This window comes from Protopterus annectens, chromosome 8.part0, assembly GCF_019279795.1.
Source record: "Protopterus annectens isolate FY-2018-M chromosome 8.part0, PAN1.0, whole genome shotgun sequence".
In the NCBI taxonomy this organism is placed as follows: Eukaryota; Metazoa; Chordata; order Ceratodontiformes; family Protopteridae; genus Protopterus; species Protopterus annectens.
Window position 1 is genome coordinate 648,380,400 of NC_056741.1, and position 15,540 is coordinate 648,395,939.

Consider the following 15,540-nt stretch of genomic DNA (forward strand, 5'->3'; position numbering starts at 1 on the left):
ACACACACACACACACACACACACACACACACACACACACACACACACACACACACACACACACACGCGCGCGCGTGCATACATACACACACACACACACACACACACACACACACACACACACACACACACACACACACACACACACACACACACACACACACACACACACACACACACACACACACACATACACACACACACACACACACACACACACATACACACACACACACACACACACACACACACACATTATTCTGAGTAGCTTGTTCTAACTTCAACATTGTATACATTTAGTACAAAGTTAACACATAAGAGCTATGCGAAGGTACAGGACTTTGACAGCAGTGTTATTCCCTCTAACCGTAGCATATGCGTTTCTGCATGATTTAAAGATTAAAGCACAGAGAGAATGGCTGACACATAAGTTTGCATCTCTTCGCAGACAGAATGGCTACTTCAAAATAAATGGCATAGCTGATGCTTCTGGTAGGTCACGAGAGTAAATGAAGAATGAGTACATTCAAAAGAAGAGGCTACGTTTTCCAAAAAATAACAGAGACAACTGTGCCCCCACCTATGCTGGTAATTTACTCTCATGGTTACTCTTCAGGAAATAAAACGAATAAGGGTAACAGAATCATGAAGATACAGCCAGAATTCTGCCAGATGGAAAATCTTTGACAGTACACAATGACTTTCAGCCTTAACACGTATGGTCAATTCCAAATCGTTGTTTTCCACAGAGTATGGCAGGCTTAACAATGGATAGCAATCTGCATACCACAGACAATGAGGTACTGACAATGTTCTCTGCAACATGTGATATAAGACTTGTACTAGTATCTTAAGCAACCTCTTTAAAATGGCCTCCGAGATGGAGGTCCAGGCAAGGAGAAAAAGACTGAGCATCCAGAGGTGATCTTTCCTCACTTCAATAAAAATGTAAAGGGTTCCCTTCACAGAAGAAAATACCTAATTGAAAAATAAATGCTAGTTCTTGCCAATGTGTTAATTGCAAATGGTATGAAGGACATACATCTTCTTCTTCTTTCGGCTTTTCCCGGTTAGGGGTCACCACAGCGGATCACCTGTCCGCTCATGATTGGCAGAGGAGTTTTACAGTAATGAAGGCATACATAACATAATTAAAAAAGGCAGACAACTACAGAAAGACATTTTATATTACAGATAATATCGAAAGGGTGGTGCAGGCAATAACAGTTAAGTACAAGAGTATTAGAATACACTGCAAAAGTTAAGATGCATCAATAAGTTTGTTAATAAAGAAATGAAGAGAAAAAATAGTTATGTTGATTACCTCCTGCCATCATCCCAGGAATTTAGTTGCAAAACCATCATATTCCTTAATGAATGTGGACATAAGGAAAATAAAATGTTTTTTCTCTTCTTGGAAGTACTTACCTCTCACAAACACGAACAGTCCAAGCTGCAATGATCCAAAGGGAGATGCTGAAAACAAGAAGAACTGTTCCTGGACAAATGGTCATAAGGGTCTTCATGACAAAGCGAGTGTTGAAGTTGATTTTATTGAGTGCCCCAATGCTGCGGGAGGAGGCATCTGTGAATAGCTTACTATGTAGTAACATTACTCTGGCAATTAGGTATAGTCTCAGGAACATGGGAATAGAAAGGATGATATCGATGTCTGCTTCCACATGTGACGGTGTGTAGGAGAAAGCCAGACGGGCTTTCCAGTGGAACTTGTACTCCCCTGGGATTGGGTGGATGGCACAGACTAGCAGTTCTAAGCTGATAAAAAAGATACGTTCACAGGTCATGGCTATCCTCCAGTCATCTGCCCCATTGTCGATGACGAATAGCTGAGAAAACAAACACAGGGGGATTAAAGTAGAGTTTGAAGTCACATTGTTTCTTTGATGATTTGAAGTTATATTTATTATGCCTGTGTAAAATATTAAGCAGGTCTAACAACACAGCAGTGACACTTAAAAGCTTACATCATACACTTTGGTAATATAGGTACTATCATTAGCTTTGCCATGAAATATAGCAACAATCTGTGATGTCTGCAGTACATAGAAAAAGAGTTCAAAGAGTTTTTTTTAATTTGGCTTCTACTTTGAATTTTTAACTCGTTGGGACAAGTGTAACACATAAGTAAGAAACAAGATCTCAATGCCTCACTGCTGCTATACACAGCACATGGGAAATGGCACAATTCAGAAAGTGAAACAAAGAATTAGCACAGCAGTTTCTACAGAGAGAGGCTACAAATCTATAAACTAAATGAGCCTAGCTGCACTTCTTATGGTGCAGATCATCTGAAGTTTAAGTTCTTTCCTTTGCAAATGACTTTCTTAGCATACTTATAACATTTAATCCAAGCTAGCAAAAGTGATATAGCAAGTTTTAAAAAATCTTTTCCCTCAAGAATATCATTAAAAAATAACATCTGTCACCTTTATATAGCAAGTTTATTATCAACATGCTGCTCATCTAAGGAATGGTAGGCAGTAACTTGTTATATCACAATGGCATACTCAGTCATTTTAAATGAGACTAGAAATAATTTATTTACAATATAACCAATGCCATCATTCAAAGATGAAACATGATAATCTAGTGTCATGTTGTTTTTGACAAAAATGCATAATATAAATACAATTTTCCTGCTTAAAATATTATCATTAACTATTTTATTGCTCCTCTTTTTCTCTCATGGAGTTGAGATTTGAAGGTTATTGCATTTTTCCCAACTAAACTGAAAACAAAGTACCTCACCTTCAGGATGCCGAAATGTCTTTGACAAGATCTATTAGTTTATTGAAACTCTGTTCCCACTGAGAGATCTGTACCAACCCTGTGAAAGTGACTTTGTCATGTTGTCATGAATGGTGAAATAAACCATATGCTTTTCATGTAGCTTAAAATCTTTATTAGCCATTCTAGCATTCTCCATGCTAGAAAGATACCATGTAAAAGTATTAGGTAGAGAGAAGAATTCTATGGTATCCTGCAGTTATCAGTGTCCCAGTTCTTGTAGTTCTACTTCACGAAATGCCAAAGAAAAACCTTGGTAATGTTGATGGTAGAAGATGTCAAACAGCCTAACGCATGAGTTCAGGAGTGAAAGTATTTCAGTTTATTTTACTTTATTTATTTATTTGAATAAACCCATTACACAATAGGTACTTGGCATATGAATGTCTTGCAGGGGTGACCCCTGATGGAATTGGTGAATGTCACAAAGTAGGCAAGTTAAACATTAAATATGTTACTGTTAAACCACTGGGCAGTGAAACAATGTTCAACATTTGGAGTAATAGCAAGTTGTTTGCAACTACATCCATCCGTCCACAAACCTTTTTTTCCATTTTTGCTCATGAGATCAGGGTGTCACTTCAACAGTGACAATCATCTAAAGACAAGGCTACACTGCCAGGTGGGCAGCACTGCCAAGGTAGTTCTTCCACATCACACACTCACTCACACCTATGGCCAATTTAGAGTGTCTAATCCACCTGTCGCATGTCTTTGGAATGAGAGGAAACCAGAGCACCCACAGGAAACACACACGAATACAGGAAGGACATGCAGACTCTGCACAGAAGGCACCTCAGCTGAGAACTGAACCAGGAAACCTCTTGCTCTAACACTATCCACTGTGCTACTATGCCACCCCCACTTGGTACCTATATGTGATCATTAGTGAAAATGTCTAATCTTGTGGGCCCAGCAAGTAATCTAATATTGAATCCTACAAAATCTATAACCATTGTGATTGGCTCATTACAAAAAAAGATGAAAATGGATCCTTTTGTTATTAAACACCCTGAACACTGTAAGAAACCAAGTGTCCAGCTGTAAATATCTAAGCATTTAGCTTGATTCCACACTAACCCATCAGCTACACACTGCTAAAACTATTCAAGAAGTTCTAAAGCAACTTACAGTCTGCTATAAACTTTCCAACCTCCTGACTCATAAAAAGAGAAAACAATTGGTGTGAATGTTCTTACCTGGAGATATGAACATGCATTATCATTGCTAGTCATTAATCACCTACCAATATACATAAATTGAAACTAAGGTTAATATAATATGTCAACTTATTTCTTTACCAGATGCAAGAGGGTACTACTGTTCATCTTTTCAAAGGATACAATGCCTACCTATTGTGGCATGGAACTCCACATTGCTGAATTTCAGGTTACTGAAATTAAAACAATGTATTTGTCTCAAACAAAAGTTTTCAGTTAAAACCCACCAGTACCCTATGAGATCTACAGAAGAGGAAGTACATACCCTTAGATGGACTATCAAACTTGGAGTCGAGTACATACCATTTAGAAAGATGCTATCCGGCTGGAATAGCTTAACAGCTAATATTAGGAACCAGGTCTGAGCTCCTTTAAGATAAAAGAATAGGATATGAAAATGCCTGCAACTGTTACTGCAGTTCAAGTAAAATGGCTGATTCAGACTTTCAAAACACCTTTGCACTTCTAGTTACATGTCTTATAATGCAGAACTGAGAGGTATGCCACGGAATGTTAACTTTTTTACTATTTTACATATGTACGTACATGTGGTGTGTGTGTGTGTGTGTGTGTGTGTGTGTGTGTGTGTGTGTGTATAGATAGGTATAGATAGATATGCACACCCCATAGTATCCTAAGGGTAGAGACCATTTTTAACTATACTCTTAGTCCATCATCAGAAATTTTCTTATATCATAACAAGTTTACCTTCTACCCTGATGTACTATCAAGGCTTTGAAAATTCCGCTATACCTGCTATATTTATTTTATTAAACTACAACTAAAATAACAGTTCACACACTGCGCAAGCAGCCCAAACACAAATACAACTCTGATACACCCTAGTTCACTTACCACAACTCCCCACATTTTTACTTATTCTGCTTGATAGCAGGGGTTACAGAGCTCAGATCCACACTGCTGCCACCTGAATATGTGGGTAAGAGTGTGCTTGACATTAATAGCTTATGTTGGGGCATTACTGTCACCTGTTAAAAAGAATGTATACTGTCGGTTTCAGATCAGGGTTATAAAATCACTGACTCCCCAGGATTTTATTCACCTCATTCTAAAACCCAGTCCCTTCTAGTGTAACGTACCAACAGTAAACCAAATTTTTTTTTATACAGATACCGATACCTCTCCTGTGATAATTCCATTTACCTGTATTCAAGGTACACCACCCTCAATCTGATACCAAGACCTCAGTTACTGATTACTGCTTCCATGAGCCAAACAGCATTACATTATGATAGCTGCGGGTCAGTCTCGCTTTTCAAAAGGGTGTATACCAAGAGTCACATCTCTTTCATAGAAAAATGAGATATCAATCATACTCTTTACTGATTCACTGAATGAAATTTCTTCACTTTTACAAGTTCTGATTTTCCATATAAAGCAGTATTACAGTTGCAAAGGGAAAAGAAGATACAGACTTTTGACCAAAAAAGTCTCCCTACATCTGTAGATGTTACTTCCAATTACTTCAGTCAAGATGAAAAAAGTTAAACAAACTTAAAAACCAAGCTCCTTGAAATAGCTAATTCCCAAACTCAAGCTAATACTTAAAGATAAACAGAAAGTTGTTCCTTTTGAAATAAGTTGCAGAATACTTAGAAAAATCTGTTCCTAAAAATGTAAAGCAGCTTTCAAGCATTAAGTAAACAAGCATGAATTTGTCCTATTATTAAAAGGAACTATATCTTCTTTCTACATATCTAATGAAATATACACCTATTTACATCTTAAATCCAAACCATGTATCATCTGGTGCTTATATTGAAAAATAAATTTAAAGAAAAGTTAAGCACATATACAATATTTCCCATTCACTTTGATATGAATATAATAATTATAATAACAATAATCATAATAATAAAGTAGCTTCACACACAGTGCACATAAACGAAACATCCACACTGCCCAAAAATATCCTTCCCCTTAAATTTACTCCCCAGAAGAAATTTATTTTGCAAAACAAGAATAAATTATATAATAAAATACTGACTGTGACTAGTCAATTGGATAAGCAAATTACCAACAAAATTGACCTCACTCAGACTATCCAAACTAACAAAAAAAAAATAAAAAGTATAACATTAATAAATCCTAACATCACCCTCACAACACCAATTAAATGTGCATTACCTGGGACTTACAAAACACAGGTTAAAAATTGTCCCACAAGACTACAAAGTCATTCAAAATATACCATATTTGTAAAAAACAAAGAGATGCATCAGGAATCGGGTTCAGTAAAACAGAGACAATTAATTTTCCCACTGCCCACTAATACAATGGGAAATACTTTAACATAAAATAAGCATAAAATGGATAAAAAGTATATTTGGTGCTCTGCTTTGTTTTGCACATGAAATGTCTTACTTGGGAAACTTGATTCATCTCATGAAACTCATTCCAAAAAAACACAGTTCAAGACATTTAAAATCTCCAACATCAGATCACTGTTTATGTCACTGGCCACAGCTGTGACTGAAACAGTCTAAGATTCAGCTCATGTTATCTGGTTAATAATACATACATACATACATACATACAAACAATGACTTACACTTACTGCTGAAATGATACAATTTCTACAGGACCATACGTGTTAAGGCTGAAAGTTCAGGTAAACTATTTAGAAATCAAGAAGTGCAATTCAAAGACATCTAGGATCCATTTGAATTTATTACAAATTATTTGGCTACTAGCCACTAGCAGAATCATCCAATTTGCTACTTTGCCAAATGTAATGGGGTTTAAGAAATGGCTGAAGCAGCAAGCAATTTGAAAGTCACTGACAAGCTTCAGATTTATCACATAGCTGCAAACATTTTGGTCAGAGAACAGAACGGAATAACAGGTAATCTGATCTCTTCTTGCCAATGTTATTCTAAAGGAGGCTAAAATCTGTAAACTAGAGTCAGTTTGTGTTGTTACTGAATAACAAAACAATGAAAGTGAGATATGCTGAACTGCAGAAAGTGTGAATATAGCTCATCAGAAACAGGTGTAATGTTAGTAATAAAATTAATGATATACTTAAGAAATTGGAGTTTGAACTTGGTGATAATGCCTATGTGATATTGATCTGCATTGCTCTCTCTTATTTGGTAAAAACTGATTAGTTTCTGTTGAATGGAATCCTTGTTAATACTCTGTAAAACTTCGTAGATTACTCAATACACTCCTCTATGCAGTTGCACAAAACAATCAACACCGAAAACATCAACCAGAAAACACTCAACATCCCAAAACCTGAAAGAAACCATAAACCATATTATTGTTTTTTGCTGGGGAGTATGTGCACCCTACATCCCCTGCTAATTATAGATTTCAATCCAACTTTGAGATTGCACTACAGTGAGAAAAGGGCAAAACCCCACTGCCTGCTGTATGGCAATCTCAGACAAACAGCTACTTTCACATATCAATGTTCCAAAACCTTCTATTTGTTTAGTAAACATTCTAAGGTAGGCCTACACTGTTTGTGCTTGAATGAGATACATGTAATTCACTGGATCAGGGTAACTGGGCTCTGGCCAGCCTGTAGTTTATGGCAGGCACACACAGGCCAATAGAGGCACATAGACTATCCCACTCTGAATGTGGGTCCCTGGTATAGGTCAAGTCCTCAACTGACTTATCACTGCCGCATAAACATGGTCATTTCTGGTGATATTAGTTTACAGGACCAAACCACCAAGATCCAGCTTTTAAGACCATTGAGTGGCTAGTCATCACATATCATACAATATGTAATCCATTTTCTGCTATCTGAAGGATACTCTTCAAAACAGTTAATGCCTATAGTGGTTTAGCTACACAGCTCTTCTTCTGATAGCCATCAACTAGAGTCCGTGTTGCTGCCTATGACTCCATTCAATTTTGTGTGACTTTTAAGTGGTAACATGCAGCGTGTTTTAGGAGGTGGATGGAACCCCATAGAGACATGGTGGTAACATACAAACTAGACACAGGCATTTGCCAGAAGTCAGGCTTGAACCCTGTACCTTGTATTTTTGAGGCGAGAACCTTGACCATTATGTTGATAGTTGCTAGTCTGTGAGTAGTCCACAATCCTGTCCATACCCATCATATCATACATCACTAAACAAGGTGTGCAGCTCCATGGCCACCAGGTGGTATGAAAAGCTCATGTTACTGACGTGCAGCCACAGTTTAGTTTTAAGATAAGCATGATCTGGAACTTCTACCTTCAGAGTTACTGTAATAAATATGTTGCATGGAGTTCACTGTTATACCATACTAGCTCATGGTTGGTTGTTCTTATAAAACTACAAAGGTATAACATGTCTTTCATCTTTGATGATGACAGCAAAGCCCAGGTGATTAAACAAAAGCAACTGTGGGTAAATCCTGATATACCCACTAACAGGAGTGGACTATTGCTATTATGCAATTACATTATTTAAGAAAGAAATGTCTTACCTTTCTTAAATAAAGTCTTTGTATAACATATATAAACCCACAGCTAGGACAGCTGTTTAATCATAGTCTTACCTCTGGATACGTACCCAGGGAGTGGCGCACTGCAACTGTGGTCCCACTTCACAAAGGCGGTGCCTCCACCGACCCTGGAAATTACCGGCCCATTAGCTTGACAAGCCTTATCTGCAAAGCCATGGAGAGGATCATAATGGACCTCATAAATAAAGACATAGGGAATTTGCAGACTTTGGATCCATCCCAGTTTGGCTTTGTCAAAGGCAGATCATGCCTTCTAAACTTGGTTGACTTTTTCGAAACAGTCACCAAAGCCATTGATGAGGGAAAGGCAGTCCATACAGCCTACCTCGATCTGGCAAAGGCCTTCGATACAATACCCCACTCAGGTATCATTGAAAAACTCATCAGCTTAAATGTTAACCCATACATCACAAGATGGGTTGCAAACTGGCTGAGTGACAGAACCCACAGGGTCAGAGTTGCTGGCGCCATGTCAGACTCAAAGCCTGTCACAAGTGGTGTACCACAGGGCTCAGTCCTGGGCCCACTCTTGTTTGGCATCTACTTTTCGAGTACAAGCAAACACAGGAGGGTTATGGCTGACAAAGTTTGCAGATGACTGCAAACTGGGCCATAGTAGAAAACACATCTGACACAGATATCCTTCAGAAGGGTCTCACAGAAACGGATAACTGGTGCCAGAGCCATGGCCTAAAGTTAAATGCCAAAAATGCATAGTCATACCCTTCGAAAAACAAGGTTACCCCTAGCTACCAAATAGGTGGCAATCCACTGAGCACAGAAGAAGTTATCAGGGACCTGGGGACCCAGGTTGATAGTAGTCTGTCATTCGTCACCCATGTAGCTAAAGTAGTTAGGAAGACCTTCTACATTGCCCACCTTATCATGAAGGGATTCTCATCTAGATCAAGGGAGGTCATAGTCTCCCTATACTCATCACTCATCAGACCAATGATTGAGTACAATGCCCCATTCGGAATGTATCTGACCCGACACTTGCAGCAGCTGGAGAGGCCACAAAAGTTCCTCACCAAAAGGATAAAGGGTTTCAAACATCTGTCCTATGCTGCCCGACTGAAAGAACTCCAGCTCTATTCAGTCGCCTACCGCTTGCTCAGAGGTGACCTTTGCCTAACATACAAGGCCATGTCAAACCCAGATTTGATGAATATGCTTCACCTCAAAAAATCTAGATCCGTCAGAACCACAAGGGCGGGAGACTTAAACCTCGACACGGCTATTAATAGGACGTGCTGGAGGGATAGATTCATCACCCAAAGACTCCTATGCTGTGGAACAAAATCCCGGTATATGTGAGGCAGAGCACCTCGCTGGCCTTGTTCAAGAGAAATCTTGACCAATGGATGGGAGATCGCAGATATACCCCAGGGATTACCTCAGTGTCACTGCTCGACAGAGGCACAGCAAAATAATGGGTATAGTTCCCCATACTAAAGGGGTGGCGTAAGCCACAAAACTATGGGCTAGGCTTGTAAATGCCCTCGGGCAGATAGCCTAGTTTGAACCTATGAACCTATGAACACTTCAATGTTATTCCATGCTGTCTTCCCTACACTGATATGTTGAGCATGTGTATGGGACTTACATTCCCACGCTTGTGCAGTACAGGAAAAGTGATGGAGAAAACAGAATCTATATCTATGTTGCTGTTTTTTTTTAGTTTCTTTGTTTAATTTTGCAGAATGTACTTGATTCTTCTTACATTTTTGGTTTACCCCTTATGCCAACAGAGTCTGGATGCAAAATGGAACCTCAGTGTTGTTTTATACTCAATTTACAACAGGCAAGGGGCCTGCCCAATCAGTGTGGTTGTTTTTGAATAGTAATGAGCTGTTATTGTATAATTAAGAGTGAAGGCTAATGCATTACAATTCCAAATATTCACCTTCTTTTAAGGCATATTTTGCTATGCTACATAAGGGGAATGCCCTGGGCTTTGAAGGTATGCAACAAAATGCAATGTCAGTAACAGCAGTCAGATGTACAGATCCATCAGGCTTACATTTCTGAGTGCATTTTATGCAACGAGTTAGTGCCTTACAACTATTGTGTTCTGAGCAGGAGTTGCAGCTATGCTGTCCTAAGTAACATGAATTAAGATAAGACAAAACATTAAAATACACATCTGTATTGCTAGGGTAAGACAATACTTGGAATGATTACTTATTCTTTTTCATTTATTGTATTTACTCAACTTTTTGCTTTAGGGCTTTATAGGTTTTACTTGCAATAAAAGTCAATTGTTGAAAATGATGATGAAGGATATAGATGGGAAAGAGGCAGCGTTTTTTTCTTAGTGAACATGCAAATACAAAATCCAAATGCTGATTTTTGCCTAATACATACAGAATTCATTTGTAACATAAGGACATTGAAATATAATAATGATGGGCCCTCATGTGACAATGACATAGAATATTCAGGGTAAAGCAGCTGCATGTTGTCCCAGCTATATGTGATGGGGAGTATCATTCTATTACCTGGAAAACTTCTAGCTCTTCAGCTGATCCAGAAATGAAATGGGGCCAAAATGAGGTAAGCATACGACTGGAGTGATAATGCACCGATTTTAAGTCTCTCAGCTGTCTGTGTGTACCACAAATCTAGGCAGTGTGCATTTAGCTTAGTATGAATTATGATTCAAGAAGGAAAAATACTCACCTCTATAAGCTCTGGAGGTTACCATCAGATGAGATACTATGATAACATACAAGAACGGTAAATGGTTTAAAGCCCAAGATCACCAAGAAAACAGAAAGAAAGAGAAGTAAAATGGACAAGACTTGCATTATTTCAAGGCTACCCCTTTATGCACTATTGATAATGCAGGGTTATATGGCTTGTTATGGCTCCACCCTGAGTAAGGAGATTCACCAATTTTAGTACTACTGTTTAAAATGCAGAGGAGTCTTTCTTTATGATGGTACACTCACAGACAGTGCATGTTATGAATACAGATGGGGTTGCTAGTTATTTGTTAAAGAGAAGGTTCAATGCCATCTTGCACATGGGCTACAAGTGTCTTGCTGCGCCACATGGCTGTTGGTCAATTGAGTTAAAGCACTTTTTCCAATACTGATGTGTACAACGTCATTTAACTGAATACTGTTAAAATTCCAGCTCTGTTAACCAGAAAGTAACACTGGCTCTGCCACAGTGGCATATTTCATATAATGAGCTGTGGTGATCTGAGACTTAATTACATTAATATGCAAGGGGTAGTATGCAACTCCCCACACAGCAGTGTTGTCAGCTCCCCCCCCTCAATAAAATGTAACATTTTCCAAGTTGTTCTTGTATAATTTCCTGGCTAGTGATGGTTTATACATTAGTTATGCTTTCATATGTGCTGTGTAGGCTAAATACATTCATGGTGAAGAGTCAGCTATGTGATGGATAGGTTTTATTTAGGAGTTGTGTTAACTACACAGAGTAAGACACTTCTTAATAAATGTGTGATTCTGAAGACAGTCTACAAATCAAACAATACAAAAAAGATATTCTCACATTATTACCAAAAATAAAGCATTTTGTAGAACAAATTTCTATTGTCCTTTATCACAGCAACACATTCTGGATTATGCAAAGGAATTTCCCTACAAAAATATCAGGATATTAGTAACCATTTTATTTTTGAATGGCATCATTGCATAATTAGGACACTCCTGAGGAAAAAAGTGGTAAATTGTGACTCTACACATTATCTCAATGGCACTGCTAACCATAAGACCCAGGGTTCTGCTCTAACAGATGCAGAGTGTCTTGAGTACAGAAACACTAATCTTTATATGTGCTTTATTACATGAAGAAGCTCAGAGCCTTATTATTTATTTTATTTATTTGCAGTTTGTTTGTCAAGATAGTCCAGTTGGGCCTCGAAGAACCCATTTTCAATGGAGTCCTGGGGAGAAAAGCTCCAGAAAATACATGAATACAAAAATACAAATATACAATATAAATGCAAGAATTCACAAGAATACAAAATAAAAAAATTACACAATTAAGAGGGAATTTAAAAACAAAGTAACAAGTTGCCAATAGATTGGCATTATGAGATCCTAGTTACTATACTGAATTAACTTCATGCAGCACCACCACTGCAGTTGCACAGGAACTGTAATGAAGTTAATTCATTACAGTTCCTATGCAACTGCGGTGGTGGTGCTGCGGTAGCATTGTCGCCTCACAGTAAGATGTTGTCCTGTTCGATTCTCAGCTAGAGTGTCTTCTGTGTGGAGACATGCGTGAATGGGCATACCTTCGTTGAAGGTTGTGTGTCAGTGCCGGCAACTCCGCATGTAAAAATCTACTGCCAATCATTAGCGGACCGGAGTTCCGCTGTGGTGACCCCTAACCGGGAAAAGCCGAAAGACACAACAACAACAACAGTTCCTATGCAAATATCATGATTTCTACATTTATTATTACAAGTTATTAGACCGTAGGAGGCTATACAGATATGGTGGCTAGTGAAGAGCAATTATGGACAAGGAAATTATGAAGGATGGGAGCAAGAGCATTCCCATTGTGAAGTTAGGTGTGAGTGAAGTAGGGTTTGAAGACAGAGAGTCCGTTTGTGGTATGTATGGGAGGTGGAAGAGAATTCCAATGGCGTGCTAGTGAGAAAGATAGGAGGTGGTTGCCTGGTGGATGGAATGGTTTATGTAGTTCTATTAGATTCTGGGAGTTAGATCCGAGACACCTATCAGGAAGATGGATTTTGAAGGTAGAGGCAAGAGAGGGGCAGAGGGAGGGGTTAAAAATAAGTCTGTGCACTTGAATAAGTTGGCTGTAGGTAAGATAGTTGGGTAGTTCTAGCCAGTTCAGTTGACGTAAGGAAATACAGTGATAGGTACTGGATTTATGGCCAGTTGTAAATTTTGAAATTTTATAGTAGCAGGAGCAGAGCTTTGACTTGAGGGAAGATTGCAGATTGATAAGAATAGAGGCACCATATCTGAGGGAAGGGATGAAAGAGGGAGTAGCAAGAAGAAGCCTGGTAGAGGGAGAGATATAGCAGTTGTGATGGTAAAGCATGCCTCATTTTTTTATCTGTTTTTTTTTTTTATATTTACTTGTAGGTGACTATCAAACTTTAGCTTATCGTCAATGAGAATTCCAAGACGTTTTGCAGTAGAGACTATTTCAAGACTTGTGTTATTTCTGGCTGGTGATAATTTGTTTTTATCTAAGGTGGTGGTTTTGGAAGGGGTAAATATCATTAGTTTAGTCTTGTTTGCATTGAGTGCCAGATTGTTGTCTAGCATCCATTGTTCTGTAGAATGGAAGGTTTCTTGAGTTAATTGTGCTAGTGAGGAAGTAGAGGTGGCAGAACAGATTATAGTGGAGTCATCAGCATATTGGATGAGGTTGGTGTTGAGGAGGGCATGATAGAAGTCATTTATGAAGATACTGAATAGAAGGGGACCTAGGATTGAGCCTTGGGGGACACCTGTGGGAGTATCTAGGAAAGGTCAGATAGCTTTTTTCCATTTGAGTGCTTGTTGGATATTTGATAGGTAACTGGTGAACCAGTTAATGGATGAGGGGGACAGGTTTAGTTTTGAAAGTCTGGTAATGAGTAGATTGTGAGAGATGTTATCAAAAACCTTTATCAGGTCTAAGAGGAGGGCAGATACAATATGACTGGTGTCACAGGCCTTGTTAATGGTCTCTAGGAAGGAGAGAAGGGTGTTGGTGGTACTACGGCCTGATCTGAGTCCATGCTGAGTGGGAGTAAGGAGGTTATTGTTTAAGAGATAGGGTAGGAGTTGAAGGTGGACACATTTTTAAAGGATTTTAGAAACAGGAGATAGGATAGCGATAGGTCAGAAATTTGGGATGTCATTGTTGTTGCCTCCTTTATGAAGTAGAATAATTAAGGCCTTTTTCCAAAGATGGGGAACATGGCATTCTGAAACTGATCGATTAGAATGCAGATAGGGAAGGCAATGGCTTCTGCTGCTATTTTTAGGAAATAGGAGGGTATTTCATCAGGAGCATTAGAACATGGTTTGATTTTTAGGAGTAGTTTTTTTTATAGTAGACATGGGGACTGGATTCATGGAGAAGGGAGGAGGCTGGGGGCTGGAGTTACTAGAGGAAGGAGGAATGTGTTTGTGGGGGTGGAGATGCATTATTGTTAGTGAAGGATGATGTAAGTCTGGCTATGGAATTGATGAAGAATGAGTTAAAGTCAGATGCTAGAGTCAGGTCGGAGGCATGAGGGTCAGGACAGGGTTTTTCTTTTTTACCTGGGTTAAGGAGAGAGGAGATTCCATCCCAGAATTTTTTGGGGTTAGTATTATGGTTGGTTTGCCATGGTGGTATGGCAGTAGCATTGTTACCTCACAGCAAGAGGTTCTCCCGTTCGATTCTCGGCTTGGCTTGGGAGTGCCTTCTGTGTGGAGTCTGCATGTCCTCCCCGTGGTTGGGTAGCGTTCGAAAGACATGCATGCGTAAATGGGTGTGCCTTCACTGAAGGTCGGGCGTCGAGCTGGCACCTCGGCGTTTCGTAAAAAAATCTACTGCCAATCATTAGCGGACCGGAGTACTGCTATGGCGACCCCTTACCGGGAAAAGCCGAAAGACAAACAACAACAACATTATGGTTGGTTTGGAGTGTTAGAAAATAGCCTTTGCAGTCTAAGATAATTAGTTAGTTCTCAACATACAAACTAAACCAAAAACAAAGTGGTTTGTTATTTCACATTAAAATAATACCACATTTTGTAATGCTGGTGTTTTAAAAATACCTTCAGACTAAAAACCTATGTATTTGTACTGGGAGTATATCAGGGTCATTTGACAACATTAAAGCAATGAAGAAATATGAAACAGGTTAAAATTGTTAAAATCTAAGCCAAAAAAACAGCATTCAAGATATAGTGCTGAAAACCCAGATTCTTAATGTTCTTCCTTTAAAAAAGGCAGTTATCTAAATTACTTAATGTTCTTCCTTTAGAAAAGTGGGTCTTGGCACACATGCAATCATTTG

At 38.8% G+C, this 15,540-nt stretch overlaps 1 protein-coding gene across 1 annotated transcript in view; it reads right to left on the reverse strand.

Annotated features, from left to right (window-relative positions):
- KCNN3 (potassium calcium-activated channel subfamily N member 3) overlaps positions 1 to 15,540 on the reverse strand; it is a 2,562,115-nt gene that overhangs the window by 1,276,706 nt on the left and 1,269,869 nt on the right. The window contains exon 3 of the mRNA XM_044080129.1: positions 1,429 to 1,847. Within this exon, the coding sequence (XP_043936064.1) occupies positions 1,429 to 1,847 (419 nt within the window). The remainder of the gene's footprint in view (positions 1 to 1,428; positions 1,848 to 15,540) is intronic.